The sequence below is a fragment of the Hypanus sabinus genome, chromosome 6, assembly GCF_030144855.1.
Source record: "Hypanus sabinus isolate sHypSab1 chromosome 6, sHypSab1.hap1, whole genome shotgun sequence".
Classification (NCBI taxonomy): Eukaryota; Metazoa; Chordata; class Chondrichthyes; order Myliobatiformes; family Dasyatidae; genus Hypanus; species Hypanus sabinus.
Genome location: NC_082711.1, coordinates 78416245 through 78428522, shown reverse-complemented (window position 1 = coordinate 78428522; position 12278 = coordinate 78416245). Strand labels below are relative to the sequence as shown.

Genomic DNA, 12278 nt, shown 5'->3' with positions numbered 1-12278 from the left:
TTCATGTTTAGACTTGGGCCCCATCCCCAAACTATTCTAATATATAGATGTAAATATTTCAAAATCCAAAAATATTCAAATTCTGAAGCACTTCTGGTACCAAGTATTTCAGATAAGGATTGCCTAACCTGTAGTGAACATTGCAGGCCAGAAATCCTTTGTTAGAGCTAGAAAAGTGAGAAAGCAAGCAGAGAGAGTGGAGAGGGGAAGAACTGGTGTTAGACCAGGATTGCCAAGGCCATTCCTCTGTTTATAAAGTCATGTGGTTGCTAGATTAATGAGAAAAATCAGAGAGAAACCAAATAAAGAGACATGTAAAGGCTATTAAATGCTATTGCTTAAATTTGAAACCTAAAGGAGAATGCAGGAAAAGCCAACAGGTCATGAAGTGACTGTAGCAGAAAAGTTTAGAAATAGTGCAGATATAATATTCTATCCTAATATTCTTTACCAAGTAACTTGGGTGTGAGGAAAATAATTTGAATCCATTCTACGGAACACTGTAGATATTGCTTTAGAAAAGAACAACATGCACAAACGGACAGGATTTTCAACATGAAAAGCTCTTGTTTTTCTTTACTACAGGTCTTAACTGACCTGCTGAGTTTTTCCAACATTTTCATGTTCTAACTTCAGATTTCTGACATCTGTAGTGCTTTGATTTTTCAATTTGGAAAGGTATAAATTAATCAGCAGCAGTCAGTAGGGATTTGTTGGGAAATAATGTCTTTGAAATATAATACAGCAAATTTCTATATATCAAACTTAAATTTGGCATGGTTTTATTGTATGAAGGTTATATTTGAGTGTTGTGCCGCATCAACCTTTTCCACATACTCTTTCAGTGTACCCAAGCTACACTGAAAAATGTGGAAAAGATCCTGAGGTATCAAATGCAAGATGCTTTTCTTTATTTCTCAGTAAGTTTATAATCCTTAGATATAGTGGAAATCATTGTTCTCCAAGGTCTAATCTACCCAGTTTTTCTATTCTTTTGAATAATGCAGCATTAATAAAAGCTGCTTTCTGTAAACAAGTCATTAAATTTTTAGCTTTTCATACTTTCTGCGCAGTGGAAGACCATTCAGTATAATGAATCTATGCTGGCTCTCAGAGCAATCTCATTCACCCTTTATCTTCCTATAACATATTCTGTCACATATGCCCATCAATTCCATCCTAATTTGTAATAATTTACAACAGCCAGCTAACTTCAGATTCAGTTTATTGTAATTTAGAAACCACAAATGCAATGCAGTTAAAAAATGAGACAACGTTCCTCCAGAATGATATCACAAAAGTATATGACAAAACAGACTACACCAGAAAATCCACATAACGTTTGGCAATCCCCAATCCAGAGTCCGGAGAAGCTGCTGCATATTAATATCGAGCTACCGTCTTAGCACATTCCCTGGAAAGGAGCTCCAAATCTACCAGACAAACAAGACCAAAAACTATTACAACTTTTTGACTGGGGCGGGGGGGGGGGGAAAGTCTGGAGACACAGAGAAATCCATACCTTTAGAAGGAGTACATTCAAATTCCACATACGGCACCAGAGATCCAGGTAGAGTCTGGGTTGCTAGAGCTATGAGGCAGGAACACTGCCTGCCACTGCTTTTGTTTCTGTAGTCAGATTCATTCTGTCTGGAAGTGGCCTGGTCAAGGGAAGTGCCTGGTGTGAAAAGTGCTAGTCTTTGGCTCAAGACTCTTCGGCGAGGAGACTACGCCAGGCACAATTGCAGAGGGTGAAGACATGACCGCTATGCTGATTCAGTGTGCTACGTGCCTGATGTGAGAGGTCAGGGACACTGATGGTGTACACTGCTACAGCTGTAGAAAGTGTGTCCAGATTCAGATTCTGAAGGAGCATGTTGCAGCACTGAAGAAAGAACTGGATGACCTCAGGTTTATCTGCGAAAACGAGGGTTTTCTGGACAAGACCTACAGTGAGGTCGTTACACCGAGGATACCGGAAGAGAGAAAGGGGGCAACGATGGAGAAGGAAAGGATGCTTGAAGTACAGGAGACCCCAGGGGACGTACCTCTTGTAAACAGGTTCACCTTCTTAGAAGCTGTCAGGACAGAAGATACTGCCAGTCTGAGAGGCGGACAGGTCTGCGAGCTGAAAATTGGTGCAGAAGCAGAGCCGAGGAGTCAGACCATCAGGAAGAGCCGTGGTAGTAGGGGACTCCATAGTAAGAGATATGGAAAGGGGTTTCTGCGGCAACAGGCAAGATTTAAGGATGGTGTGTTGCCTCCCTGGTGCTAGAATCCAGGACATCACGGACCGATTGCAGAGAATCCTCAAGGGTGAAGGTTAACAGCTGGAAGTGGTAGTGCATGTCGGCACAAATGACATCGGGAAGAAGAGGAAGGACATTCTGCAGTGAGACTTCAGAGAAGAAGGCTGAAAAGCAGGACTTCCAGGGTGGTTATCTCTGGTTTGCTTCCAGTTCCTCGTGCTGGAGAGGGCAGGAACAGGGAGGTAATGGATCTGAATGTGTGGCTGAGGAACTGGTGCAGGAAGCAAGGATTTACATTCTTGGACCACTAGGATCTGTTTTGGGGTAGGGATGAATTGTACAAAAGGGACGGGTTGCACCTTAATAGGCGGGGGACCAGCATTCTGGCAGACAGGTTTGCCACTGCACCACGGATGTGTTTAAACTAAGTAGTGGGGGGGAGGGGATGAACTGGAAATATAAGGATAGAGTTAAAGGGAAAGTGAAAATAAGAAAAGTTAAAAAGGACAACAGAAGCAATGGAGTAGAAAGCTCAAGAAGAGAACATACAGTATGGCCAAGTGAAATAGGAATTGATATGAAAGGAGAAGGGAGTACCGAATTAAAAGTATTATATATGAATGCACAAAGTATAAGGAATAAAGTAGATGAGCTTGAGGCTCAGTTGGAAATTGGCAAGTACGATGTTGTGGGAATAACTGAGACATGGCTTCAAGCAGACAGGGCCTGGGAAATGAATATTCAAGGATATAAATCTTATCGAAAGGACAGACTGACTGGCAGAGGGGGTGGGGTGGTTCTGTTGGTGAGGAATTATATTCAGTCCCTTGCGAAGGGGGACTTAGAATCTGGGGATGTTGAGTCAGTATGGATAGAACTGAGAAATTCTAAAGGTAGAAAGACCCTAATGGGAGTTATCTACAGGGCCCCAAACAGCAGTCTAGATATATGGTGTAAGTTGAATGAAGAGTTAAAATTGGCATGTCGCAAAGGTAATGATACAGTTGTCATGGAGGATTTCAACATGCAGGTAGACTGGGAGAATCAGAATGGTACTGGACCACAAGAAAGGTAGTTTGTGGAGTGCCTCCGAGATGGATTCTTAGAACAGCTTGTACTGGAGCCTACCAGGGAGAAGGCAATTCTAGATTTAATGTTGTGCAATGAACCGGATTTGATCAGGGACCTCAAGGTAAAGGAACCATTAGGAGGTAGTGACCATAATATGATATGTTTTAACCTACAATTTGAAAAGGAGAAGGGACAATTGGATGTGTCAGTATTACAGTTGAACAAAGGGAACTATGGAGCTATGAGGGAGGAGCTGGCCAAAGTTCAATGGAACAATACCCTAGCAGGGAAGACAGTGGAATAAAAATGGCAGGTATTTCTGGGAATAATGCAGAAGGTGCAGGATCGGTTCATTCCAAAGAGGAAGAAAGATACTAAGGGGAGTAAGGGGCGGCCGTGGCTGACGAGGGAAGTAAAGGGCAGTATAAAAATAAAAGAGAAGTATAACATAGCAAAGATGAGCGGGAAACCAGAGGACTGGGAAGCTTTTAAAGAGCAACAGAAGATAACAAAAAAGGCAATACACCAAGAAAAAATGAGGTACGAAGGTAAACTAGCCAAGAATATAAAGGAGGATAGTAAAAGCTTCTTTAGGTATGTGAATATCAAAAAAATAGTTAAGGCCAAAATTGGGCCATTGAAGACAGAAACGGGTGAATTTATTATGGGGAACAAGGAAATGGCTGATGAGTTGAACAGGTACTTTGGATCTGTCTTCACTAGGGAAGACACAAACAATCTCGCAGATGTAATAGTGGCCAAAGGAACTAGGGTAAAGGATGAACTGAAGGAAATTTATATTAGGCAAGAAACGGAGTTGGATAGAAAGGAGGGAGAGAGAAAACAGGGAATTATAGACCGGTTAGCCTGACGTCAGTGGTGGGAAAGATGCTGGCGTCAATTATATAAGAGGAAATTACGACACTTTTGGATAGCAGTAGAAGGATCAGTCCAAGTCAGCATGGATTTATGAAGGGAAAATCATGCTTGACTAATCTTCTGGAGGTTTTTGAGGATCTAGCTATGAAAGTGGACAAGGGAGAGCCAGTGGATGTAGTGTACCTGGACTTGCAGAAAGCTTTTGATAAAGTCCCACATAGGAGATTAGTGGGCAAAATTAGGGCACATGGTATTGGGGGGCAGAGTACTGACATGGATTGGAAATTGGCTGGCTGACAGGAAACAAAGAGTAGTGATTAACGGGTCCCTTTCGGAATGGCAGGCTGTGACCAGTGGGGTACCACAAGGTTCGGTGCTGGGTCCGCAGCTGTTTACAATATACATTAATGATTTAGATGAAGGGATTAAAAGTAACATTAGCAAATTTGCTGATGACACAAAGCTGGGTGGCAGTGTGAAATGTCAGGAGGATGTTATGAGAATGCAGGGTGACTTGGACAGGTTGGGTGAGTGGGCAAATGTATGGCAGATGCAGTTTAATGCGGATAAATGTGAGGTTATCCACTTTGTTGGCAAGAACAGGGAGGCAGATTACTATCTAAATGGAGTCAAGTTAGGAAAAGGGGAAGTACAATGAGATCTAGGTGTTCTTGTACATCAGTCAATGAAAACAAGCATGCAGGTCCAGCAGGCAGTGAAGAAAGCTAATGGCATGCTGGCTTTTATAACGAGGAATTGAGTACAGGAGTAAAGAGGTCCTTCTGCAGCTGTACAGGGCCCTGGTGAGACCCTACCTGGAGTATTGTGTGTAGTTTTGGTCTCCAAATTTGTGGAAGGACATTCTTGCTATTGAGGGAGTGCAGCGTAGGTTCACAAGGTTAATTCCCGGAAGGGCGGGACTGTTATATGTTGAAAGATTGGAGCGACTGGGCTTGTATACACTGGAATTTAGAAGAATGAGAGGGGATCTGATTGAAACATATAAGATTATTAAGGGATTGGACACACTGGAGGCAGGAAGCATGTTCCCACTGATGGGTGAGTCCAGAACTAGAGGCCACAGTTTAATAATAAGGGGTAGGCCATTTAGAACAGAGATGCGGAAAAACTTTTTCACCCAGAGAGTGGTGGATATGTGGAATGCTCTGCCCCAGAAGGCAGTGGAGGCCAAGTCTCTGGATGCATCCAAGAGAGAGTTAGATAGAGCTCTTATAGATAGCGGGGTCAAGGGATATGGGGAGAGGGCAGGAATGGGGTACTAATTGTGTATGATCAGCCATTATCACAGTGAATGGCGGTGCTGGCTAGAAGGGCCGAATGCCCTACTCCTGCACCTACTCTCTATTGTCTATTGTCCAAATATGAATGCAAAACAACTCCTTTTTCTTCATAAAGGAACTCATTTGAAGATTCTTAATGCCTTTAGAAGTACTACGCTTATATTTGTGCACTTGAGAGTTGTCCATAGAATGGCTGTACCTGCAGTTATTAGGTCCTTGCATTGACCTCTCCCTAAATTTACTCGAGTAGCAATGTTTAGTACCCCAAACGAATAACAGTTCTATTCCCTTTGATATATTCAAATATATTATCAAATTATGTATACTATAAACTTGAGATTAATCTTTTTGCAGGCACTCACAAAACAAAAAAAAATTACAGTAGATTTCACTAAAAAACACACTTAAAACTGTCATGTATCCAATTTGCAAAAGAGGGCAAATCATGCAAACAGTAAAAAGAAAGTGAACAAAAACACTTGAGCCACAAACGGCATAGTCCCCAAAATTGAGTCCACAGCTGCGGAGCCCATTCACCACTGAGGCAAATGAAGACTGTCCAGTAGCCTGATGCTTGCAGGGCAAAACTGTTCCCAAACTTGGCGGTATAGGATTCAAGATGCCTCTGCTTCTTGCCGAATGGTAGTAGGGAGAAAAAAGGGAGACTGTTCAAATGCAGGCAGATAGTGCTGAACACCTGTACATTTTCCGCTGTTGTCCTTAATGATTTTAATCTTGCTAAGTGCTTTAATTGGCCCAGAGTAATGGAGCCGACCGCAGTTTCATCTTTCACTATCAGGTCTCAAAGCAGCATCTGCAACCCACTATGTCCGCCCCAACTATTGCTGCACACCTGGGAGTCTAGTTCACTGAATTCCCCAGGAGACAGCAAAAGCATCAGGTTGTTTAGTTGGTTCAAAAGTATATCCTTAAGAGGGAAATTACAGACTGCAGAGTATCTAGTTGTTTTCTTAGCTCTCAGCAAAACGTTGCCATTGGTTGCCAGTACCAACTTGCTGCCGCCAGTCTAACAATGATCAAAAAATTTTGAAGTATTATTAAGAAGTAAAGGAAAAATTGATGCATGAAGCAACTTTCAAAAAAGTGAGCTTAAAGTGTATATCTTTTAAGAGATACCTTTTCAAAAAGTTCGGCATTTCAGAACCAATGAAACTCCATTTTGAGAGTATTTGATTGCATATCATCTACTTCTTGCGCCCCTTATTCCATCCCCACTTGATCAGGGTCCAATTCCTGCCACTGTCTGTAAGGTGTTTACACGTTCTCCCCACGACCTTGTGAGTATTCTCTCAGTGCACTGCTTTCCTCCCACATTCCAAAGGCAAATGGGTTAGTAGGTTGTTGGCATAATATGTTGGCACCAGAAGTGTGGCGACACTTGTGGGCTGCCCCCTGCACATCCTTGCACTGTGTTGGTCTTTGACACAAACAATATAATTTTCTGTATGTTTTTATTGTTTCAATGTACATGTGACAAAGAAACTCAAGAAATTCTGCAAATGCTGGTAACCCAGAGTAAAACATATAAAATGCTGAAGGATATCAGAAGATCAGGCAATGTCTAGGAAAATGAATAAACAGTTGACATTTCTGGCCGAGGCCCTTCAGCAGAACTGGAAAGAAAGGGAGAAGATGATAGAATAAAAAGGTGGGGGAGGGTAAAGAAGACAAGCTTGAAGATGATAGGTAAAGCCTGTTGGGTGTGGGAGTCAAAGGACTGGAAAGGAAGGAACCTGATAGAGAAGAGTGGACCATGGGATAAAGAGAAGAAGGAGGGGCACCAAGGGAGGTAATAGGCAGGTGAGGAGAAGAGGCAAGAGGTCAGAGTGGGGAATAGAAGCAGAGGGTAGGAGGAAGGGAAAAGATAAAAAAAAACGACTGGAAGGAGAAATCAATGTTCATACTCTATCAGGTTGGAGGCTTCCTAGACAGAATAGGAGGTGTTACTCCATCACCTTGAGAGAGGCCTGGTTAGATGGGGAATGAATATAGGAATTAAAATGGTTGGCCATCAAGAAATTCTGATATTTGGCAGATGGAGCAGAGGTGCTCCATAAAGTGGTCCCTCAATTTATGTTGGGTCTCACCAACATAGTGGAGGCTGCATCAGGAGTACCCAGGTACAATAGATGACCCAACAAATTTGCAGGTGAACTGTTGCCTCTCCTGGGAGGACTGCTTGGGGCCCTGAATGGAGGTGAGGGAGGTGGTGAGTAAGCAGGATAGCATTTCTAACTCCTTTGTCTGTGGCAAATAGAGCTTAATATTAATCTTAATATTAATAAGCTTAATATTAATGACATAGGGTCTCGGCCCGAAACGTCGACAGCGCTTCCCCCTATAGATGCTGCCTGGCCTGCTGTGTTCCACTGGCATTTTGTGTGTGTTGTTGTTTGAATTTCCAGCATCTGCAGATTTCCTCGTGTTTAATATTAATCTTTAATTGTTTCCCATGTCACCACAGGAGTTTTAAACTCTGTGCACCTTTCTTTTCCATGGACTCAAATAGTTGTAAGTACACTCCATCCTTTGTGTCAACTTTCCCCTTTCCCTCTCCCACTTTCTTCAGATTTGCCTGACATTCTTCACCCCACCTCAGTCCACCTATTACTCACTGGCCCCTGGCTCACCACTCTCTACCGTCTCTCTTCTCTCTCAGTCCTGATGCATGGACTTGACCCAAAATGATAATACTTTCTTTCCTCCATGGACACTGAGTTCCTTCAGCCATTTATATTTTCTTAACTATAAAATTCTACATTTGGGGAATTTTTAGTTTATTAAAATCCATCAGAACACTTTAGCTACATTTGTCCATCTATATTACAAAAATTTCATGCTTGTGTTTCTAAATGTTGATAGCTATGACTTAACCACCATTCAGCTTGAGCACTATTTCATGACGTTTCCTTTTGGTTCCCTGTTGTGAATTTGGTGATATTCATGCATTTATATTTCTCAGATTTTAATGTGGGCTGGATGGTTGTCTTCTTTTTAATATATAGGAGTTATGAGGATGTTAATTGGGACTGTAAGTTACCACCCAAAGTCAATCTAGTGGAGGCAACACAGGATGTACAATCTGACCCTTTATCTCAGCATTCTACTCTAAAACGATTTGATCCAAGTCCTCATGTGTGGCAAGTAAGTATTTGCATTAGACTGCATATGTAGTTAAGATTTAGTATGGAAACTTTCACTTAACATGTTTGTTACTTCCTGAAATGGTATGTTCCCACAGGATAATTTTAGGGAAAGAATGCAATGAAACAAAATGCCAGGAGAACTATTCCAGAGATTTTCTGACCTTATAGGGGTGTATACAGTCACAAGGTGGCATAGATAAGGTGAAAGTACACAGTCTCTTCAAAGAAAGGAAATCAAAGGCTAGATGGCAGAGGTTTAAGATGAGAGGTAAAAGATTTAAAATTGAATAGCATTGAGTTGACTTTATTGATTACATCCTTCATAAAAAATGAGGAGTAAAAATCTTTACCATTTGTCTCCATTCAAAGGAGTAGTCTACAATTATAGTAATTTATAATAAGTATTATGTACAACATGATAGTCAATGTAACATAGATATACAGTTGTGTCAGCATGAATTATTCAGTCTGATGGCCTGGTGGTGGAAGAAGCTGTCCTGAGCCTGTTGGTCCTGGCTATTATTGCTGTGGTACCATTTCCTGGATGGTAGCAGCTGGAACAGTTTGTGGTTGGGGTGACTCAAGTATCCAATGAACCTATGGGCCCTTTTTACACATCTTTCTTTGTAAATGTCCTGTATAGTGGGAAGTTCACATCTACAGATACTCTGGGCTGTCCACACCACTCTCTGCAGAGCCCTGTGATTGAGGGAAGTACAGTTCCCATACCAGGCAGTGATGCAGCCAGTCAGGATGCTCCCACTCGTACCCCTGTAGAAAGGATTTGGGGGTGATGCATATATGAAAGGACCTGCCCAAGGAAGTGATGGAGTCTGGAACATGTAACAACAATCTTGATCTGGTATTGGGAAATGAACCTGGTCAGGTGTCAGGTCTCTCAGTGGGAGAGCATTTTGGAGATAGTGATCAAAATTCTATCTCCTTTACCTTTGCATTGGAGAGGGATAGTAACAGACAAGTTAGGAAAGCATTTAATTGGAGTAAGGGGAAATATGAGGCTATCAGGCAGGAACTTGAAAGCATAAATTGGTAACAGATGTTCTCAGGGAAATGTACGGCAGAATTATGGCAAATATTCTGGCAAATATGTCAAAGGCAGGTCATGCCTTACAATCCTGATTGAATTTTTTGAGGATGTGATTAGAGATATTGATGAAGGTTAAGCAGTATACGTAGTGTATATGGATTTCAGCAAGGCATTTGATAAGGTTCCCCATGCAAGGTTTATTGAGAAAGTAAGGAGGCATTGGATCCAAGGGGACCTTGCTTTGTGGATCCAGAACTGGCGTGCTCCCAGAAGGCAAAGAGTGGTTGTAGACAGGTCATAGTCTTCATGGAGGTTGGTGATCAGTGATGTGCCTCAGGGATCTGTTCTGGGACCCCTTCTGTCTGTGATTTTTATAAATGACCTGGATGAGGAAATGGAGAGATGGGTTAGTAAATTTGCTAATGACACAAAGGTTGGGGGTGTTGTGGATAGTATGGAGGGCTGTCAGGTGTTACAGCGGGACACCAATAGGATGCAAAACTGGGTTGAGAAGTGGCAGATGGAGTTCAACCCAAATAAGTGTGAGGTGGTTCATTTTGGTAGGTCAAGTATGATGGCAAAATATAGTACTAATGGTAAGACTCTTGGCAGTATGGCAGATCAGAGGGATCTTCGGGTTAAAGTCCATAGGACACTCAAAGATGCTGCACAGGTTGACTCTGTGGTTAAGGAGGCATATGGTGCATTGGCCTTCATCAATCATGGGATTGAGTTTAAGAGCTGAGAGGTAATGTTGCAGCTATTTTGGACCCTGGTATACCCTACTTGGAGTACTGTGCTCAGTTCTGGTTGCCTCAGTGCAGGAAGGATGTGGAAACCATAGAAAGGGTGCAGGGGAGATTTATGTTGCCTGGATTGGGGAGCAAGTCTTATGAGAATAGGTTGAGTGAACTTGGCCTTTTCTCCTTGGACTGATGGAGGATGAGAGGTGACCTGATAGAGGTGTACAAGGTGATGAGGGGCATTGATTGTGTGCATAGTCAGAGGCTTTTTTTCAGGGCTGAAATGGCTAGCATGAGTGGGCACAGTTTAAAGGTGCTTGGAAATAGGTACAGAGGAGGTGTCAGGGGTAAGTTTTTTTTACGCAGAGAGTGGTGAGTGCTGGAATTTACTGCTAGTAATGGTGGTGGTGGCTGATACAATAAGGTCTTGTAAGATAATCCTGGATAGGTACCTGGAGCTTAGGAAAATAGAGGGCTATGGGTAAGCCTAGATAATTTCTAAGGTAAGAACATGTTCAGCTCAGCTTTGAGGGCCGAAGGGCCTGTATTGTGCTGTAGGTTTTCTGTGTTTCTATGAACATTTAAAAGACACTTGGACAGTGATGGGAAAGGAATATGGGCTAAGCACAGGTAAATAGGACTGGGTGAGATAGTTATCTTGGTCAACATGGACTTGTTGGCCTAAAGGGCCACTTTTCCATGCTGTATTACTCTATGATAGGTAGTCCAGCAGCTTCTGTGGAAAGAGTAACTTGTTAACGTGTCATGTCAGGGACTCTTCCTCAGAATTGGAGGTGGGGCAAAGCATTGATTTTGAAATCAGAGTTAGGAGGAGTGAAGGATATGACAAAGAAATCTTCATGGAAATTAGTTAAGGTAATCAGATAATTAGGAACATGAGTGCTGACAGATTTTTCATGGAAACAATGCAAGAAATGGACACAAGCATGATAATAGAAATGAAGGAAAGAGGAGATTGCCTGAAGCTGTTGGACATTAGCCAAATCCCCCATTACCTCAAAATTCAGCAATTTGTCATTGGTTATATAATATACATTTTTAATATGAATGTTGCTCTCAGAGCAAGGGAAAAAGCCTTCACCTCCAGAGACCAACAGGACCTCAAGAGAAGCCACAATGATTTACATAAAGCCATCAAGGTGGCAAAAAAGCAACACAGGGACAAAATCCAGTCACAACTCCGTGACAATGACACACACAGCTCATGGCAAGGACTGCACACCATCGCGGACTTCAAGAGGAAACACAGCAGTACAACCTTCATTGCTTCCGGACGAGCTAAGTATTTTTTACACTTGATTCAAGGTTGATAGGACTGAGCCTCCGAGGAGAGCTGCCAATGAGACCTGCACAACAGCCGCAAGGCTGCTGGGCCAGACATCATCCCAGGGTGCGTCCTTAGAGTGTGTGCTGGTGTGTTTACAGACATTTTTAATCCCTCCCTCTGCCAGTGTGTAGTGCCCTCCTGTTTCAAATAATCTATCATTGCCCCTGTACCTAAGGAAACCAAGTTAGCATGCCTGAACAATTGGTGCCCTGTCACGCTCCCCTCAATTGTAAGCAAATGCTATGAGAGGCTAGTTAAAGACTACTTCGGCAGCATGCTACCACCCACATTGGACCCCCTACAATTCACGTACCCACGGAACTGGTCTACCGGTGACGCTATAGCCACAGCACTACACACCATCCTCACTCACCTGGAGAAGAGGGATACATATGTTAGAATGCTGTTCCTGGATTACAGTTCAGCATTCAACATCAGAATTCCCTCCAGACTTGACAGGAATCTCAGAGAT

The 12278-nt window shown here is 42.5% G+C and overlaps 1 protein-coding gene across 1 annotated transcript in view; it reads left to right on the top strand.

Annotated features, from left to right (window-relative positions):
- Positions 1 to 12278, top strand: part of LOC132395611 (spermatogenesis-associated protein 48) — a 73374-nt gene that overhangs the window by 27001 nt on the left and 34095 nt on the right. Inside the window, exon 4 of the mRNA XM_059972471.1 lies at positions 8527 to 8665. Coding sequence (XP_059828454.1) covers positions 8527 to 8665 — 139 coding nt within the window. The remainder of the gene's footprint in view (positions 1 to 8526; positions 8666 to 12278) is intronic.